The following is a 17393-nucleotide window of genomic DNA, read 5'->3' as shown; positions in this document are numbered from 1 at the left end:
AGCAGGATCATAGTCTCCCAGTTCAGCTACAAAAGAACAGCATTGTCAAGCAGTGTTCGCAATAACACAGGAACTTTTGCATACTTTTCTAGTTAATCTAGAATACTAAATTTCTTTTTGTGTTGTTCCTCCTCCTCCAGTCCTCCCAAGTATTTGAAGCATCACCTTTTTTGACAGTGAAATTATGAACACTGAACAAGTAGTTGTGTTGTCTGCACAAAAGCTTTGCATTCATTTTTACAAAGTGCCATTGATGCATTCCTTAACAAGCCTGCTAGGAAGTTAACTTCCAAGGAAGTTATCAACATCTTTGATCACCTTTTTTCTTTCCTGCAGAAAGTTTTCAACATTTTATCACTGACATCTTTATCGAGACGACAGGTTAAAATGGACTTAAAATGGAATTTTGCCTTAAATTATTAAAACAGAATCTCTTGAGATCTGCAAAAATCGAAACCAGTTTTAACTCTTCATAAAACTATTTGTCCATTCTAAAAATCAATTTCTGGTTTTACGACTGTAAGTTCCCCTGTCTCGATATAATTACTCTGTGTCAGGGCACAGACCTGCAGATGTTATTTGTTGCTCTCCTTTTCATCTAAGAACATAATAAATGCCCTACTGGGTCAGTCAAATGGCCCATCCAGTCCACTGCTGCATGCTCCACAGGGGCAATAAGAAATGCTATTTAGAGAGCATACTGGAAGGTGCCACACCACAGTATCTTCCATACTAGTCAATGGGTGTGCCACATTGAAAGCACAACCCATTTCCACAGATGCTAACAAGTCCAGCTTCTGAAGATTGACGTACGCCTAAAATGCTGAAACTCACAGTTAGAAAACTTTATAAAAATGTCCTGATTTTCAGAATCACTAAAGCATTTGCTCATCCCATTGATTTCAAGCCGTTTCTTAATGTTCTGCTCATGTCCAAAAGCTTAGGAATAATTGTGTAACTTGGTCCTTGGTGTCTGATACAGGCCAATAATTGTTATGATTGAAAAAAGAAACTACCAATGTTTGTGTAGGAAAAAAACCTAGTGACATCTTTGGGATGACATGGCAAAATCAAATACAAACACTAAGTATTCATACCTGCAGAAACTACATACGCTCTAAAAACCTGTGTCTTTGATTTCTCAGTACTGCAGCATAATAATAGTCTTTTTACCCCTCTTTTTCTTTTTTTTTTTTTTAAATGCTGACTGAGGAAGTCTATAGTTCTATAATAATTTACTCCCACTAAAACGCCTGCCTCTGTTGAAAGGAATGCTGTCAAAGCCAGCTTAGGTTCCAGCTGATTTAAATAAAAGTACACAGCTGTCAAACAGTAAGATTAAAGCCCTGCTACAGGCACTGTGGAGAGGAGAAAGGGAAGACCAACACAAAAAGCAATGGATATAGGACATAATTAGATGACTTTGTTTTTTCCAAAACTTATTCACTGAACCCGTACCTTAAGGCTCTAACAATGCTGATATTTTAAACTATGGAATGTATTCTAACCGTTCTCCTTCCACACAAAGAGCAGGCTAAACAGGCAGGTATCTTTACAGTTTAATCCCAGCTCTCTATACCTACACATGGTAAGAGCCATTAGTAACTCCTGCCTGAAGAACAAAATCTGTTTTGGAAAATACCTGTACAAGAAAGAATTTCAGTGACTTAGTCCTGTTACCTAATCCCTGCAAAGTAAGTACAACAGTGCATTGGTTTATAAGATGAATGTTGTGTAGAGAATTTGTGCAGCACATGGCATATCTACAAATTTTCTCTTCATCAAAGAGGACTGTACAACAGCTTTACAGCTGAGGTTCTGGGATTTTTTTGTAGACTCATAAACTCGGTTGAATAAGGCCGTATAGCTGTATCCCCCAAGAAAGACCTAAAAGCCTGCTCCAGAAGACATTTCTAGAACTTCACTTTCTTTTGTGTTCCCCTGCTTGAAACACCAGCAAACTTCATATTTGCTAACATCACACCCTCATCCAAAGAACTCAGCTGGAATCAAAAGTTAAAGACAACTTATTCATAAGAGTTTCAGAGGGCTGAAGCATAGCGCTGTATAGCTGCGAAATGACAGTATGTCACCTCTTGACTGAAGGACCCGAAATACCAGCAAGTGCAGTTCAACCATAAACACTCAAGTACCAGCTTGAGACATGGGGCACTAACACGTTTCTACAAATCAGCTTAAGTCAAAAGTTGGTGGGTTTTGTATGCAGGATTTTTCAATGGAGTGCAGAACCAAAATAATTTTGTACCCAATTTGTACAACAAATAAAACACATGGCAGAAACTACACAATGAAAAATAGTGAACTATGTTACTACATCAAAACAATTCACAAAGGCTGCAAACCTTGTATCTTGTGTGGAAATGGACAGGTTTGCATACAAGCACCTGAGAAAACAAGTTTAGGGCAAAGCCGTTTCTGTTCAGAACCTCCTTGTTCCGTTTCCTGAGGAATTGATTAATTTTCTATAAATGCTCATAACAAAATTGCAATCAAAAAGGGCTGTGTTTCACACCGGATTGCTAACAGCTGCGCAGAACCAATTTTCTGGCTACAATAAGGACAGACTAAAAGAAGTAGTAAGAATCTACACACCAAACCTTTCATGCAACTTCATCCTTCCCCACTTGTACCTACTCACCTTGCATGTTATAAGCTGCCAGCTGGACGGCTGTGTCAAAAGGACATTCCAATCTGTCATAAGACAAGTGCATTGTTAAAAGCTTATCTGACACTACTTAGCAAACAACTTATATATCCAACAGTGAGAAACTGCAATAGTTTGGGATAAGAAAATGAAAAAAGGATTAGTAGATTTTCAGCAAATTAACATGAGAGAAGCACTACATTATTTAAGCATTCCTCTGCTGCTAGTCATGCATAGAAAAGTCGTATCTTAGAGAGAAAAAAAAAAAACCCCACATTAGGTTACTTTGCAAAACTTAATTATCCAAATGCAAGTTTAATAAATCCTATGCCAAACACACTGTAATTGTTTAAAAAGCTGTTTATCCGTAATACTTACTTTCCACTAAGAATATCCACTTTCAGCTGCAGAACAAATAAATACCTGTAGGATCAAATAAGAAATAAGTCATTGATTAATACTTCTAATGTGTGACTCAGCCTACAGGAGGAAGTTAGAGCCTGACAAAGAAAAATGTTTTCTACACCTTACATGGGCTTTCAAGACTGAAGAAACTTCACCGTGACCTTTTAAGGCTTTATCAGTTGAGTTTGTATGCTTTGCACACATTTCAAATTAAGTCAACCCAAAACTTGAAGTTGTCACAAGCTGAACTACAGTGCTGCATGGAAGAAGAAACAGAATACCTAAATAAGTCTTCTTTTTCCCTCTCCTGATCCTACTAGGGCAAAGAACAACTTGTATCTTCCACATTTTCTTCATTACTCATAGACACACAGATATAGTAAGAGAATTAATATTTTAAAGTCTCTCAAAAATAAGTGTCCCTAATATGGATGGCTTAGTTAAAATCTAACCCAGAAAGCTGACTGCAAAGTGAAAACCCAAACCAAAACAACAAAACAGCCTTTTCAACTTATTTACTCTTCAGAGCCAGCCTTCTTTCACTGCCTTGCTCTTTCAGTACTCTTCTTGCTTAGAAATTGGGCAAATACTGAATACAAATATCCCTTTGGTGTGCAACACCAATCCTTCTGATCCAATACCCACAGAGTAGCCCTCTTGAGCCATTTGGGTACACAGCTTTCCTTTAACAGGGGAAGTAGCTGTCGCATCAACTAAAGCACCGGGCCCCACAATGGTATCCAGCTTGAATTCTACTACAGATGAATAGAAGCCTTACGCACAAAACCAAAGATTATGCTTCTGTTTTAACATGTGCCTATGGCTACTTGTACTCACATACATAGACACAGATGAAGGCTATTTTCCTACAGGTCCCTTGGAAATCCACAAATAGTTTGCCAAACATTATCCAAAGTCTTTTGTGCACTGGCCCCTACGTAAGGAATAAATCTGTTTGGTGCTGACCCTACATATCAAAAGAATGAGCACACGTCTCCAGTGTATAGCGGGTGTGTCCAGTCTGTGCTTATCAGCCACATAACACTTGCAAACAATTCAAGCATACTTCCCATGCTGAGGCTGTGTTACGTGACCTCTGACTGGTGGCATCTGATGGGAAGCTGGCAGAAAACATTAGCAAGCTGCACCTGTGGAAACTGAAAAGTGGCCCCAGCTGCACAAAGAGAAGGTAGAACCCTCGGAAAGCCCCTGCTAGTGACACACATAAGCATGACAGAGCTCCCCTTCCCAGTGCTTCTTTAGGGCATAAAATGGTCCCAAGACAGAAGAAAGACTTGCTGCTTTCCCTGTTCTGGGGGATTAGCTAAGCAGACAGACAGGGTTTAAAAGCCCCCAGGTTTCAGGTCTGCCCTGCTAAAACCTGTATGGCAAGGTCTGACTGGCAGAACTCAAGACGAATGAAACATTTCATAGTGGCAGATACAGATGCAGGTCTGAATTTTGTCCATGGTTACTATTTTTGAAAACAATTAAATCTTCATTCAGGAACATGAGTGAGAAGGTAAAACATTCTTCCCAGATCGGCAGGAAAGCATTAAAGAAGAGCAGTTATAACTTTATGCTACCACATGCAAGTACGAAGCTGCACAGGGTACATATGGCTGTAAGGAGTAATGCCACTATAATCTTCTGGTAGCACTCCTAGGGATTTGGCTAAAGTGCAGATTGAAGATCCACACAGACATAAACCTGAACAACAAACAAATGCATTTCACACTCTTACACATTGCTGAGGGTATGAAGCATCTACAGCTATCTAGGAAGCACTTTGTTTTCTCTTCAAAAGAGATCATCAGCAGTGGTGACAACACAAAGAAACACTGCCTTTTACAACAGATTTATACTACTGACAGATGGTAGGTTGTATTCTCTTCCAAAGCACCCCAAGTATATCTCAGTGCAACATGAAATGCAGCATTATGAATGGATCTGTGAAATACTTCAATCAAAAGAAATTGCTGCTCATCTGATTCTCAAATCCTACACACGTAGTACTGTCAACTCACATCTCAGCATGGTAGTAAAATACTATTTTCCCTTTCCATAAGCTCTGTAAAGACCACAGAAGTAACGAAACATTAACTGAACTTTTGCCAAAGATAAACTCTAACTCGCAGTTCAACACTTCTCTGCCTAAAGAGACAGGAAGACTACACACAGTTGAAATTAAATGCAACTTAAGAAGAATAAAGAAAGAGGAATGATGTCTGTTCTCTTCAGTGAAAATCTTTGTCCACTGTGTATAAGCTACTTAGATTAGTTGCCAGAATTGCCTAATGGAAAATGGTGCATCACTATAGTAAATATATAGGTCTCTTTGTATTACAGTTCATTTATTTCATGAGAACTACACCAGAAACATTTACAAAAAGCCAAGTAAGCAAGCAAGCAGCTCTAAGGAATTCTCCAAAACATCACACAATTGTTTAGATAAATACCACAAAAACATTTTCCTGGCCTTATTTGGGTACCCCTCTCTCACACAAAATCCCACTTACCTTGTTAGCTCTTCACGTAGATTGTTGGGCTCTGACGAGTAAAACTTCACACGAAAATGGAGACAATACGGTGGGCCAACTGCAAAGTAGAATTCATTCAAGATAATGGTAACAGTTACTGGATAAGGCATCTTATTTTATTACTACACAGAATCACATCACAAAACTTGACTGAAATTGGCTCTGTCCTGCCACAAGGCAGGAATTCACTTGTGACAGGGAAATGAATGAAAAACATCAGGGTGAAAGGACATTTAAATATACACACAAACCAGTTTGATATTTTACAAGTCAATCCAACATTAAGTTGATTTTTCCTGCCAAAATCACACAAAGGCTAGGTTAATCCCTATATTTAAGGACTCCATCCATCACCAAGAAAGCTGTGCATCTTGACTCTGCCATATGGTCTGAAGACCAAACCCCCAGGAACCCTCTTTTCTCTCTTACATCTTCCCAGGGCTCTAGGAAATAACCACTGCTGACATCTTGGGCCCCTTTATTCCACAGAATTTCAGGCATATTTAGCAGACCCTTCTGTGGAAGAATGACCTTTTCTGGAAACCAAAGAGTTAATGACACAAAAGGATGGATTAACAGTTCTTTAAAAATGTGCAGTGCTCTGCTGATTCTTGCATTGGACAGGAGGAATTTTCTCTCTTGGTGCTTCCAAAACCTCTGTTGTATTAACACAGCACCACAAATCCCTGAAGACTTCCCACAGCGCAGAGCAAGGAAGCGGCTAAACAAAAAACAGCCAATGTCACAGCTTACCCACGCATGCACCACTGAAACCAGGCCACACTAAACCCTTGTGCAGCAGGTAAGGACTTAGTGGACCAAACACAGATTAAGACATTCAGGACTGCCCCAAAGGATGGAGGCTCCAAGACAAGTCTTCCTATAGTCAGGCTAACAATCAATAACACTAAAATATCTTCAGCTGCTTTGATCCCATCTAAACTACAATTAATAAGCCTATGCCATGTTTAATCAAGGACAATAGACTAATGTAATAAGCGCTACAGAGTGAAGAGGTCATTAAACAATCAGGAGCACCATGCTGGGTTTTTGTTCTTGGGTCTTGTCACCCCTTACAGAACACTGCTCTTCACCACCTATTTCAATACTGTCCCTCCTGTATATTCAGTATGAGATCCCAGGAGAAAATGGAAAGAACACTTACTTTTTACTTGCTTTTTAATGCTTTTCGTGTTGTCCAACCAATGCTGAAAAATAAATTACTTTCATTGAATTATCAATAAAGGAATCTCACAGAAAAAAACAAGAAAGGAAAAAAACCCAATTATGTGTTAGTGAAGACCATCTTGGTATAACAAGTAGTTCATTAAAACAATCTAATAAAAATCTTTCACAGATCTCTCAGTGCATATCGAAGCTCCTTTCACTCACAGTTCATAATGCAAAATGTCAGTTTTGCACAACGGAAACATCCTGTTTAAAGCCAATATCCAAAGAAAGCATCATGTACTTTAAAAAAAAAAAAAAAAAAAAGAAAAAGTTTTTAAAAACTCCTCTAATTACTAAAATTTTCATCCTGTCTAAACAAATACTTAATTCACACGTTAGTAGGTCAGCCAGTGACAGTGTGCCAGAGAGGCATAAATCACAGCTGGAGACTGGCACTCAGTTGCTTGTGATATTTACTTGGGGTGGAAGGGGACAGTCAAAATAAATATTGCTGGCTTTCAGGCATTTTGTTTAGATGACTTCAGTGTACTAACAGCAAAGCCGTCTATGTCCCAACATAAGGGTCAGCTCTACCTAATTCTCCAGAATCTATTTATAGATAACATTTTAACAACTGTCACATGGGAGGACAGAAGTTACTGCCTCACCTAACAATGCTAATTATAAGCTATATACTAGAAGTGAAGTCAAAATAATGGTTTCACTTATACTGCATACAACAGCATGTCAAAATTAAGCTATTGAAGGCAGGTGGAGAGAAACAGCTATGCATACACACTCCACAAAATAATTGCATATACTCCCACTGCTGAAGAATTTATACCAGAAATGAAAGATAAAGCTGGAAAGTTAACACACAGAAGCAGGTCTCTACCACTAGCTAAGTGCTGTGCATAGTGAACAGCTCCCTCCTCCAAAGGAGGTGACTCAGTTAAACAGTAAACACAGCACCCTATTCAACATAAACTGCATTGACTCAACAGCCAGAGCAAGCTATCTACCATGTCCTGCACGGTTCATAATGCCCAGGTAACACAACCTCATTTGATCAATCCCAAATGTCACTTTCCAACTAATACAGGTGAATTATTTCTTAGCAACACTTCTTTGGTTAAACTATGTGCCATGAAATTCACAGTGGGCCCCATGGAGGACAGAAAAGCAAGAGTGTTATGAGAAAGAACCGGTATTTTCAGGTCGCAATGCCAAGTGCAAACATTCCTGTCTTCAGAGCAGCCCTGCCTTCTGCAGCAAGTGTGTGAAGTCAGCCTGTAATACACCCAGGATATGTAGTGATTGATATATTAGCTGCAGATCAGAACAACTGAACCATCTACTGCTGCTGTGCACCCAGCTGAAAATTATCTCATTACCTATTAAAACAAAGCAGCTACAGAAAGGTAGCTGAAACATACCTAACATATATTTAAAACAAAGCAGGAAGCTTAAGGCAGAATGAAGCATAAATATTTATATCAACTTTGCTTATACTATCAGCGAATAGGAGTTGAGCATTTTTTGTTGTTGTTTCTTTAGGAAAATGATAATAATCTCTCTTCCTATTCCATAAACTCACTTGCTGCAAGAGACTATTTACTTATTCCTTCCTCCACTATAAAAATATACAAAACTACCCACTTGCAGGCTTGCAGGTGATTTATATACAACAATGGCAAAAAAAGACATTTCTAGACTCCAGGACTGGCTGTGCACGCCTCTTTCATCTCCCTCCTGTTTTCTCTCATCTCCTCCACATTCCATGGGAAGGCAACTGAGAGGCCCGCGACAGGCACTGATAGCGTTTACTCTGCTCGGCTCTTACCACTGCTGCCTACAGGAGCACAGTCTGAATGGTAAGGGTGTGTGCGAAAGAAGGAAAGCAGAACTGCTTTCAAATGAGGGGGCTGGTGGAATGGGTGGAAACAACAAAAAAACCCCAAATCAAACGAAAAAAACACTGCATGCATGGACACACAGAGACATCAGGAAATTCAAGAGTTATTCCAAGTGATTAACATGGAATTCAAGTGAACCTAGCAGAAAGCGTAAGCTCATTTTGATGAGAGTTTGCTCAGCAGAGTCTACTGCTGAAATAAAGTTTGCTAATCAAAAAGCAACACGAACAGACTACAGAGTACTGTAAGTCCTTACTAAAAGCTTGCTGTCTCAGAAATTAAAACCAAACAAAACAACCACCAAAAAACACCAAACCACAACACTCTTCGCCTCCCAAAACCCAGCAACATTTCAAGAAGGTATACTGTTTGTTCTTTTTTGTAAGACAGTGAGGCTAAAACTGCTCCCATACTTTACAGAATGAATGGGTGCATACTTACTGCAATGCTATAGAAATAATTTTCAGCATTAAGCACTATGTTAGATAACACTGCCACAACGCCAAACGTGTTGTACAATTCCATTAGGAAGAACAAGTACTTGATTCTTGCAACCTGTATGTTAGATTTAGAAATTCACCATCTGTTAAATGCTCAGCATCTCCTGACCAGAAACATCTCTCCAGGCCGGCTGAAGGAAAAGCCAAATAGCCCAACAAGTTAACAACAATCTTCATCTTTTGTTCCACTGGACATGTTGCCCTGTTCACTGTCAGACTGAAATGAAGTTACTCCAATTAACAACAGGCGGTTCCCCTGGCTGCTCAACCAAGTCTGATACATAGTGGACAGTCTTGCAAGTAACTCCTTCTGCCATCTCCTGCCTCTTACTATGGGAGTTGCTGGGGTGTGGGGATCTATTCCTAACCATCATACACTAGCAATGAACACAGAAAATACATGAAAATAACAAGTTACCAAGTCTTTCAATTCACTAATTATTTCAAGAAGTTCTTTAAAGAAGCTAGTATTTGAATCTTGAAATTCAAAATGTCAGGAAGAGTGTTCTATTTGGGTTCCCCCACTCCCCAGTACATCATAAACTCAAACACCTAACTACTAATTACTTCAGCAGCTCAAGAAAAGGAAACAAAGGTCTCCTTCAGTTGTTCAAAATTAATCTATTGAAAACCCATTAGGAGTTAAAACAAGGGAGGGATTTCTCAAATTTTTGTTTAACTACATGTTACTAGTTTCCTAGTGTGTATCATCAGGTGCAACTATCTAGTAAAGCAACAGACTTAAGATTTAAATTGGGTAGCAGAAGGATTTTCTCCTTCAGAGCCAGCGGACAATCCTGTCCGCAGTAAGGGACTGAATTCCTATACTGTCTATTTAACAGGTCTCTTGAATAATCTTTGACAAGTCACTTGATTAGCGTCTCTTTGTTCCAGCTGCAGACTGGGTTTCTGCTAGAATGTGCCAGCTCCTCTTTGCAACGATGGCTGACATCACAACAGTTCTTCACTTCTTAAAGTAATTATCTCTGCTGTGGTGTTCAGCCTTCCTGGCAAAATGCTACCTTTCTGCTTCATTATACAGAATATATCATTAAAGTCCAGTTTAAACAGATTGTTATCTCTACTCTGCCTCTTTTCAGTCACACATAGTTAAGAAAAGGAAGTAAACTAAGTTTGAAGTCTCCTGTACCTGGTAGATAGTGCAGTATCAAATACTCAATCAGGTGCTGTCTGGACTGGAAGTAAAAATTTGCTGGACAAAAGCAAGCCATGAGCCATTGCCGAGTCAGAAAAGATTAACTCTTATTTCCCCAATTCAAGATGGAATGATGTTATTTGCTAACAGAACAGTAAGAGAAAAAATCTACCATATAGCTTCACCAGTTATAACTAACACTGTGAACTCATGGGATCCTCTAGGCATGCAGAAATACTTCAGAAGCCACACAGCAGAAATTAGGTTAGAATATCTAACTTAAACAGTACAGATTAATTTTTTTCCTAAAGCAAAAAGATACATGCAATGGAGTCATTCACTATCGATAATCAACATCCTAAACTGCACATGCTTAATGCAGTTAACATGATTTTTATGAATATAAAATGGTATGCAACGGGGTGTTTTCTCATTTCTGTCGGCAGGAGGTATTCATGGCATCCGTCTGTTCATGCAATGGTCTCTTTCTCCTAAGTGTTAAATGTCTCTGTTCTGCAAGAGGTTTAAGACCACTCTCAGTATTGGGAACTGCAGCCAAGCAGCAGCTAATCCCACTAGCCATAAATTTTGCTGCAGATATTGAAGCCAAATTATTTTCTCCAATGAGAATGTTCTCTACAATTACAAGCTAACCATAAAAGCTCGATCACAGTAATTCTGAAAAGAAGCTATCAGATTATAAAAGTGTGATTTGGGGTGGATAGAACTCTGTTCAAAGCTATCAGCTTCTTTCAAAGATTCAAGCTTGGGGGGTTTTCTGCCATTATACAAAGCAGTAACAATGAGGATGTCACCTTCAAATTGTTCTGGACATCAACCCTCACAGAAGTAAAGGAATACATGTCATTGCCTCTATGTACTATACTGACATCAAACAGTTCAGGTATTTCTCTCAGCCGCAACTGTCTGTGCTTCCACTTTGCCATTCTAATCGTGGATAAATTCTGTAACATATAAGATGGTCATCTTACATCTAACATATATGTAATAAGGTCATATCTCTAACAACTGATTGACATACACAGTATGAAAACTCGGATCTCATACTTGGGGATGCTGGGATAAGCGAATACTTGTTTAAGTTACAGGGATGCAGGACAGAGACAAAAATGAGCTCTTTGTCTAACACCTCACTTAAATTGTAGCTGTCCTTGTAGGCAGGATTAAATACCTGGCAATAAGAAGTATCTATATAGAATTGCACAACCCGCAAATGCGAAGAGCTGTGGTTGCTTTTGACAAATAAGGCTCTGCTTCTGTTTTCAAAAGCAGCTGCATTTCCACAACACACAACAAACTTCAAAAACAAACTCAGGCTTGCAAGAATGCTCTACTCAAACTGTCTGGTACATGCAAACACACCTATACACTCTCAAAAATTTCTAGTTGTAGGTCTGAGCCACAACTGATATGAGCAAATCAAAGATATACCCTTCTTAGCAAGATTATTTCCCAAGCAGACATTAACAAGGCAACTTTTGCTGAGAAGAAAGTTGATGGCATTGGCAAAGGAAAACTTCCTCCACTCTGGAGAACAATGAAGGGCTAAGCACACACTCTAATTTTGCCCCCTTCCTCTCTGCATCAGCAGCATCAAGAATTTCTGCACCATGCTCTGAGCCAGCCTGACTAATGACAACAGGAGATGTGACAGTAACAAGTGAAAGACAAGAAACAAAGAGACAACAGTGCTGTAATGTGTTATAGTGCCTGAGGTGAAAGTAAACTTGGGGTCACTAACTAACACATCACAGAGCTTCTGCACAAAAAACATAAAAAAGGCAGTTTTCTTACGCCATTTTTGTAAATATTAAGATTTCAGGTTTAGACTGTTGCTTAAAATAAATAAATAAAAAAAACACTGCTACTTACCGCCACTTGTGCAGAATCCATGAACCTTAATCCAAAATAGTCACTTTCTATAAGGTCCAGATGGTACATGATCTGTTCAAACAGAAGCTGGCCTTTGGCTTTTTTCTGAAAATATAAAAGCATTTAGTACTTAGCAGGTGGATTTATTGTAGCTTCTGCCTTCTTCTCGGGATACTTTATATTGTAATTCCAAAAGTAAGAGAATCCCGAAATTAAGCTTCTGAAAATATGTGAACCTTGGGTTTTTTCTTTCGTATTTTTTGATGGCTGTTTTGCTTAAAGACAAACATACACCCCACAAGAAGCACACAATATCCTTAAAGGACTTGCACAGTCCTTTTCTTTTGGAAAAGGTCAACATTGACTTGCACAACACAATGTCAAACCGGCATTTTATCGCTGTCTTTTAGGCTTTCTTTACTCACCCAAGTTCAACAGAACTGGGAATAACAGCAGTACAATTGCAATAATTAATGCACTGGAAAATTTTCAGAAAAAGTACAGCCAATTGCTTATAAATTTACTACTGGTTGATATCTAGCCAATTCACCAGTTTGGAAGCAGGTAGCAAAGCATATTGAATTAGGATATAGCATTCCATTAGCAAGGGCTTTTAACAACCACCAGGAACAGTCTGGGCAAAGCACCTTTAACAAACAGTGCTTAGATAACACATTTACAAAAGTTCATAAAACTTTTAGGTTAAAAAAGCCACTGCATATTCTCATACATAATTTATGACAAAAAATTAGCTCTGTCCCCAAGTAAACATCATTTTTACAGTGATGATCTAAAAAATTAAACAGTTGCTTTTAAAGACAACGCAGGTAAATAGCACTGGTCAGTTTCTACACAACACGCATTTTTCATGCTATGAAGTCTATAAAGGACTTACTATAAAGATAATAAACTGAAAGAAAAGCTTAACAGTAATATCCAAGATGTCTAAATGTAATAAAAATACATTAATAAATTAGTAGGTCAGGGTACAAGTTACGGTTTTGAAAAGAACTACTTTTAAATATTTCTAGGTATTTTTAAAACACTTGAAAGGTGGGCCTGTGAGAACCTCATGAAGTTCAACAAGGCCAAGTGTAAGGTCCTGCACCTGGGTCAGGACAATCCTAACCACAAATACAGGCTGTCAGAGACTGGATTGAGAGCAGCCCTGAGGAGGACTTGGGGTGTTGGTTGACAAGAAGCTCAACATGACCCAGCAATGTGTGCCTGCGGCCCAGAAAGCCAAGCATATATTGGGTACATAAAAAGAAGTGGAAGCAGCAGGTTGAGGGAGGTGATTCTCTCCCTCTACTCAGCTCTCATGAGACTCCACCTGCAGTACCGCATCCAGCTCTGGGCCCCCCACAATAAGGAGCACGTGGGCCTGTTCATGCGAACCTAGAGGTAGGCCACAAAGATGCCTCAAGGGTTGAAGCACCTCTCCTATGAAGACAGGCTGAAAGACTTGGGATTGTTTAGCCTGGAGAAGCTAAGGCTCTGGGTAGACCTCATAGCAGTTTCCAGTACCTAAAGAAGGACTACAAGAAAGCTGGGGAGGGACTTTTTACAAGTATCTGCAGTGACATGACAAGGGGGAATGCCTTTAAGCTAACAGGGGATATTTAGATTAGATATTAGGAAGAAATTCTTCACTATGAGAGTGGTGAGGCACTGGCACAGGTTGCCCAAAGAAGCTGTGGCTGCTCTATCCCTGGCAGTGTTCAAGGCCAGGCTGGACAAGGCTTTGAGCAACCTGGTCTAGTGGAAGGTGTCCCTGGCTGTGGCAGAGGAGCTGGAACTGGTATTTAAGATCCCTTCCAACCCAGAATATTCCATGATTATATAAATGCAAAGAAATGCAGAAAGGATTTATGCTCACTCTGCAAGCTATTTAAGGATTTCTCTATTTCCATAGTGCTATCATCTTGCAATTTTTATCTTAATATTTATATATTCACAACTTGAAAAATGGGCTAAGTACATGTTTTTGTAAGCTGCTAATTAGTATACTTAGTCCACCTTTCAAAATTCAAAGCCAGCCAGAATACTTATGCTCAGAAATAACCTGGCTTAATCACCAACTAATGTCTATGTAAGTAGCATGCAGAATTTTTGCCACCTTCCTCTACCCTGATCTTCAGATATTTTATATTCGACTTTGCAATCATGATCATTGGTTTACTCGCCACGTTACTTAAAACCAACATGATGTTTCACAGCTCAATGCAAAATCTCAGAGAAGTCTCTAAACTGAACCTGCCTAAGCAAGTTCTCCCACAGTTACTATTTCCAAATATTGGAGTAGGGGGGATGGAAGGCAACTAGACCAGAAGGAACTTCACACAGCATCTACAATATGTTGTATAATGAAAATGCCAAGATGTAGAACTCACCAAATTCAATCAGGGCAAGTTACTCCTGTTGACTTCAAGAAAAGGTATTCTTGGGCAGCAGGTTTATTAAACATCAGCAAAACCCCCCTAACAGAAGCCTTAAGTCAAATTGCCTACATATAAAACAACATCATTTCTTCCACTGTCTTAGACTATAGCCTCTTTCTTTAAAGAGCAAGGCATTGAACTGTTAATACTTTCCCTCAGCACTGGGTATCTTCTGCTTAAACAAGATATAGTAACACAAATGAAATAAATTCAGTATTTGCAACAGCAAACTAGAAAAATGTTTTATTTTGCATGAAGCTTTCTTGAGCTTGTCTAAAACTAGAAGAAAATGTCCCCTTATTGGGCAGAACATTTTAGATCCTTCTCTATTTCTCAACAAGTCATCTTTTAAAGCTGTATTTAACCAGTTAGCCACATTCCTTCCCAAGAATAGGCAACAGAGCACTTTAACTCGAGCCTGGAATTACTACACATACTACCTCAGACTACCAACAACCAAAACTTACTATTGATCCAAATTCTGCAGCATCGCATTTCGTTTCAGAGCGTGTTTGCCGTTTCGGTAATCTCAGCAAAGGACTTTAAGGGGACTCAGAATGACTCATGTGGGAAAAAGCCCCTCAAGAATAGCACTGGAGTGGCTATGGAAAGATCTGCAAAGCTACTGCTCAGTTTCTGATTTACATCACCAGAGCTGTCAACATGGAATTAATTATGCACTACTTTGCATAAGACCATCAATGGCTGCATTTGGTGAGTCAGCAAAAATGTCACATGTGATTTAGTGTTAAATCAAAATTCTTTTCTAAAGCCTTATTAAAGACATCGTTTATTTAAAGAAATGGCAACCAAAAATACTATTGCTTTATAATCAGTCAATTTTTATGACTCAAAACAAATTTCTTTGTGATCGGAAGTGTTTTCAATAATAGCAAAGGTACACTTTTATTACATTTTCTGATGACAAATTAGCCTTTCTAATGGCAACATTCAACTTAAATGACATTTTTACCCTGCTGCTACTCCGTGCTGCTACCCCCGCCTTTGTTTTCCTTGCAGCAGAGCTCAGGTTACTCTCAAAGGACAAATATTTTCGAGCTGCTTAATGGTTACCGATGAACTATTAAAAACTCCACTCACAAGCAGTCCAGCCAGTGGCTGGTCCTCCCTTCAGGGCACAAATTAAACTCCTCATTCTGTAAAACCTGACTACTCGATTCACACAATTTGCAATACTCTGTAGGAAGCAACAGTAAACATCTCACAGCAGGAGAATCAACAACTGAACTGGGAAACTTAAATAAAATATATCATTTATATAGGGCAGGTCATCTGTGTGGTTTTGCCACACTTTGTAATGAGATAAAAGCATCTTTGATCACTTTGGCATGAATCCCCACCCGCCTCCCCGGAATGGCAGGGATGCTCCCAACTATGTTCTAATGACATCTCATGCTGCTCTTAATAACTGCAATTGCTGGCTGAGTAGGTGTTATGAAGGCTGGATTTAACCCCAGTAGCTCAGCAGCAGCAAGGCTGGGTAAAGCCAACTCTGGTGGTCACCTCAGCAGGCTGTTTTGTCCCTTCATCTCCAGGATAAAGCGATACAGAGACACTGAGCTTGGCTGAGGCATCTCAGTCACTGCCTAAAACTAGAGAGGCAGAATTTATACCCTCTTCTCATGGTCTTAGAGGTGAAGTTTATTTCATGGAGACACGTTCAAGAGCATAAGCCAGCAACTCGGTGCTCCACAACTGGCCTGATGAAAAAGCCATCTTCAGTACTAGCAGCAGCCAGTACAGACCAGCAATGGTGAAGCAATGGGGGCTTACAGAAGCTGGGGATGAGGGAGCTTTGTGCTGGGTGAACACCAGCTGAACACCTCACTTCTTAAGGTCTTTATCAGGTTTTTGATCGCAACAGCAAACCCAAAAAGCCCACCTAAATTAATTTCTTAAAATGCTTATCAGAAAATTATTTTTCCTCCTCCATTTCTTTGATCTGTAAAGAAAATAAGGTCCCTATATAACATGAAATCTGAAAAAATAGACGAATGGGCTTTACTTTCATTATTAACCCTTGTGTCTTTGCAGCTGTACTTTTCTCTCAGAAGATTTCTTCACTTGATTACGTTAATATTGCTTCTTAACAATAACAAACAGGAGCTACTGCCTTCAGGAGCTACCAAAGGACAAAAACCTACCTTCGTGTTTTTTGTCCACTCATTAGGAGTGTTAGCATTCATAGTCACACCGGTTTCCTCAGAAAGACCTGGTTTAAACCCAAAGAAGCTAGAGACCGCTATTCACAATTTACAGCTACCCAGTTGCTAGGATGTCACCTATGCACCTTTGCAGGCCATGGCAGTGCAGGAGCAGCACATGAGCCTGCCCATATTTTTCTTTTTTAATGAAGTTAATCTCCCTTCTCCCAAACAAGATGTTTTGAAAAAATAAGCCATGAGGAAGCTCCAACTGTGAGCTTTAAAGGAAAAAGATTTCATCGCAATATAATGAATACAGTATCTACAGTTAACACCATCAAGGTTTGCTGGAGAATAGGAGGGTTAAACCCCCTTATCTTTACAAAAGCAGTGTTAGAAGTACACATTATTTGCATCACCCTGATCTTCTTATGGCTTTAAGTACTGACCTAGAAATGGAGCTGCTCCTCTCCTCAAACTCCAAGCATCAATATTTCAAATAACTTTTCCAAACTCCCTGTCGTGGTTTAAGCCCAGCCGGC

The 17393-nt window shown here is 39.3% G+C and overlaps 1 protein-coding gene across 1 annotated transcript in view; it reads right to left on the bottom strand.

Moving 5' to 3' along the window:
- Positions 1-16919, bottom strand: part of EPB41L5 (erythrocyte membrane protein band 4.1 like 5) — a gene marked incomplete at its 5' end in the record, with an annotated part of 47672 nt that extends 30753 nt beyond the window's left edge. The window contains 7 exon segments of the mRNA XM_010009423.1: positions 1-26; positions 2660-2712; positions 3044-3088; positions 5590-5668; positions 6776-6818; positions 12246-12350; positions 16852-16919. Coding sequence (XP_010007725.1) covers positions 1-26; positions 2660-2712; positions 3044-3088; positions 5590-5668; positions 6776-6818; positions 12246-12350; positions 16852-16919 — 419 coding nt within the window.
- Positions 16920-17393: the final 474 nt, after the last annotated feature.

This window comes from Nestor notabilis, unplaced genomic scaffold, assembly GCF_000696875.1.
Source record: "Nestor notabilis isolate BGI_N333 unplaced genomic scaffold, ASM69687v1 scaffold6942, whole genome shotgun sequence".
NCBI classification, from domain to species: domain Eukaryota; kingdom Metazoa; phylum Chordata; class Aves; order Psittaciformes; family Psittacidae; genus Nestor; species Nestor notabilis.
Note: the sequence above shows the minus strand (reverse complement) of the source record. Positions and strands in the feature narration are given on the sequence as shown.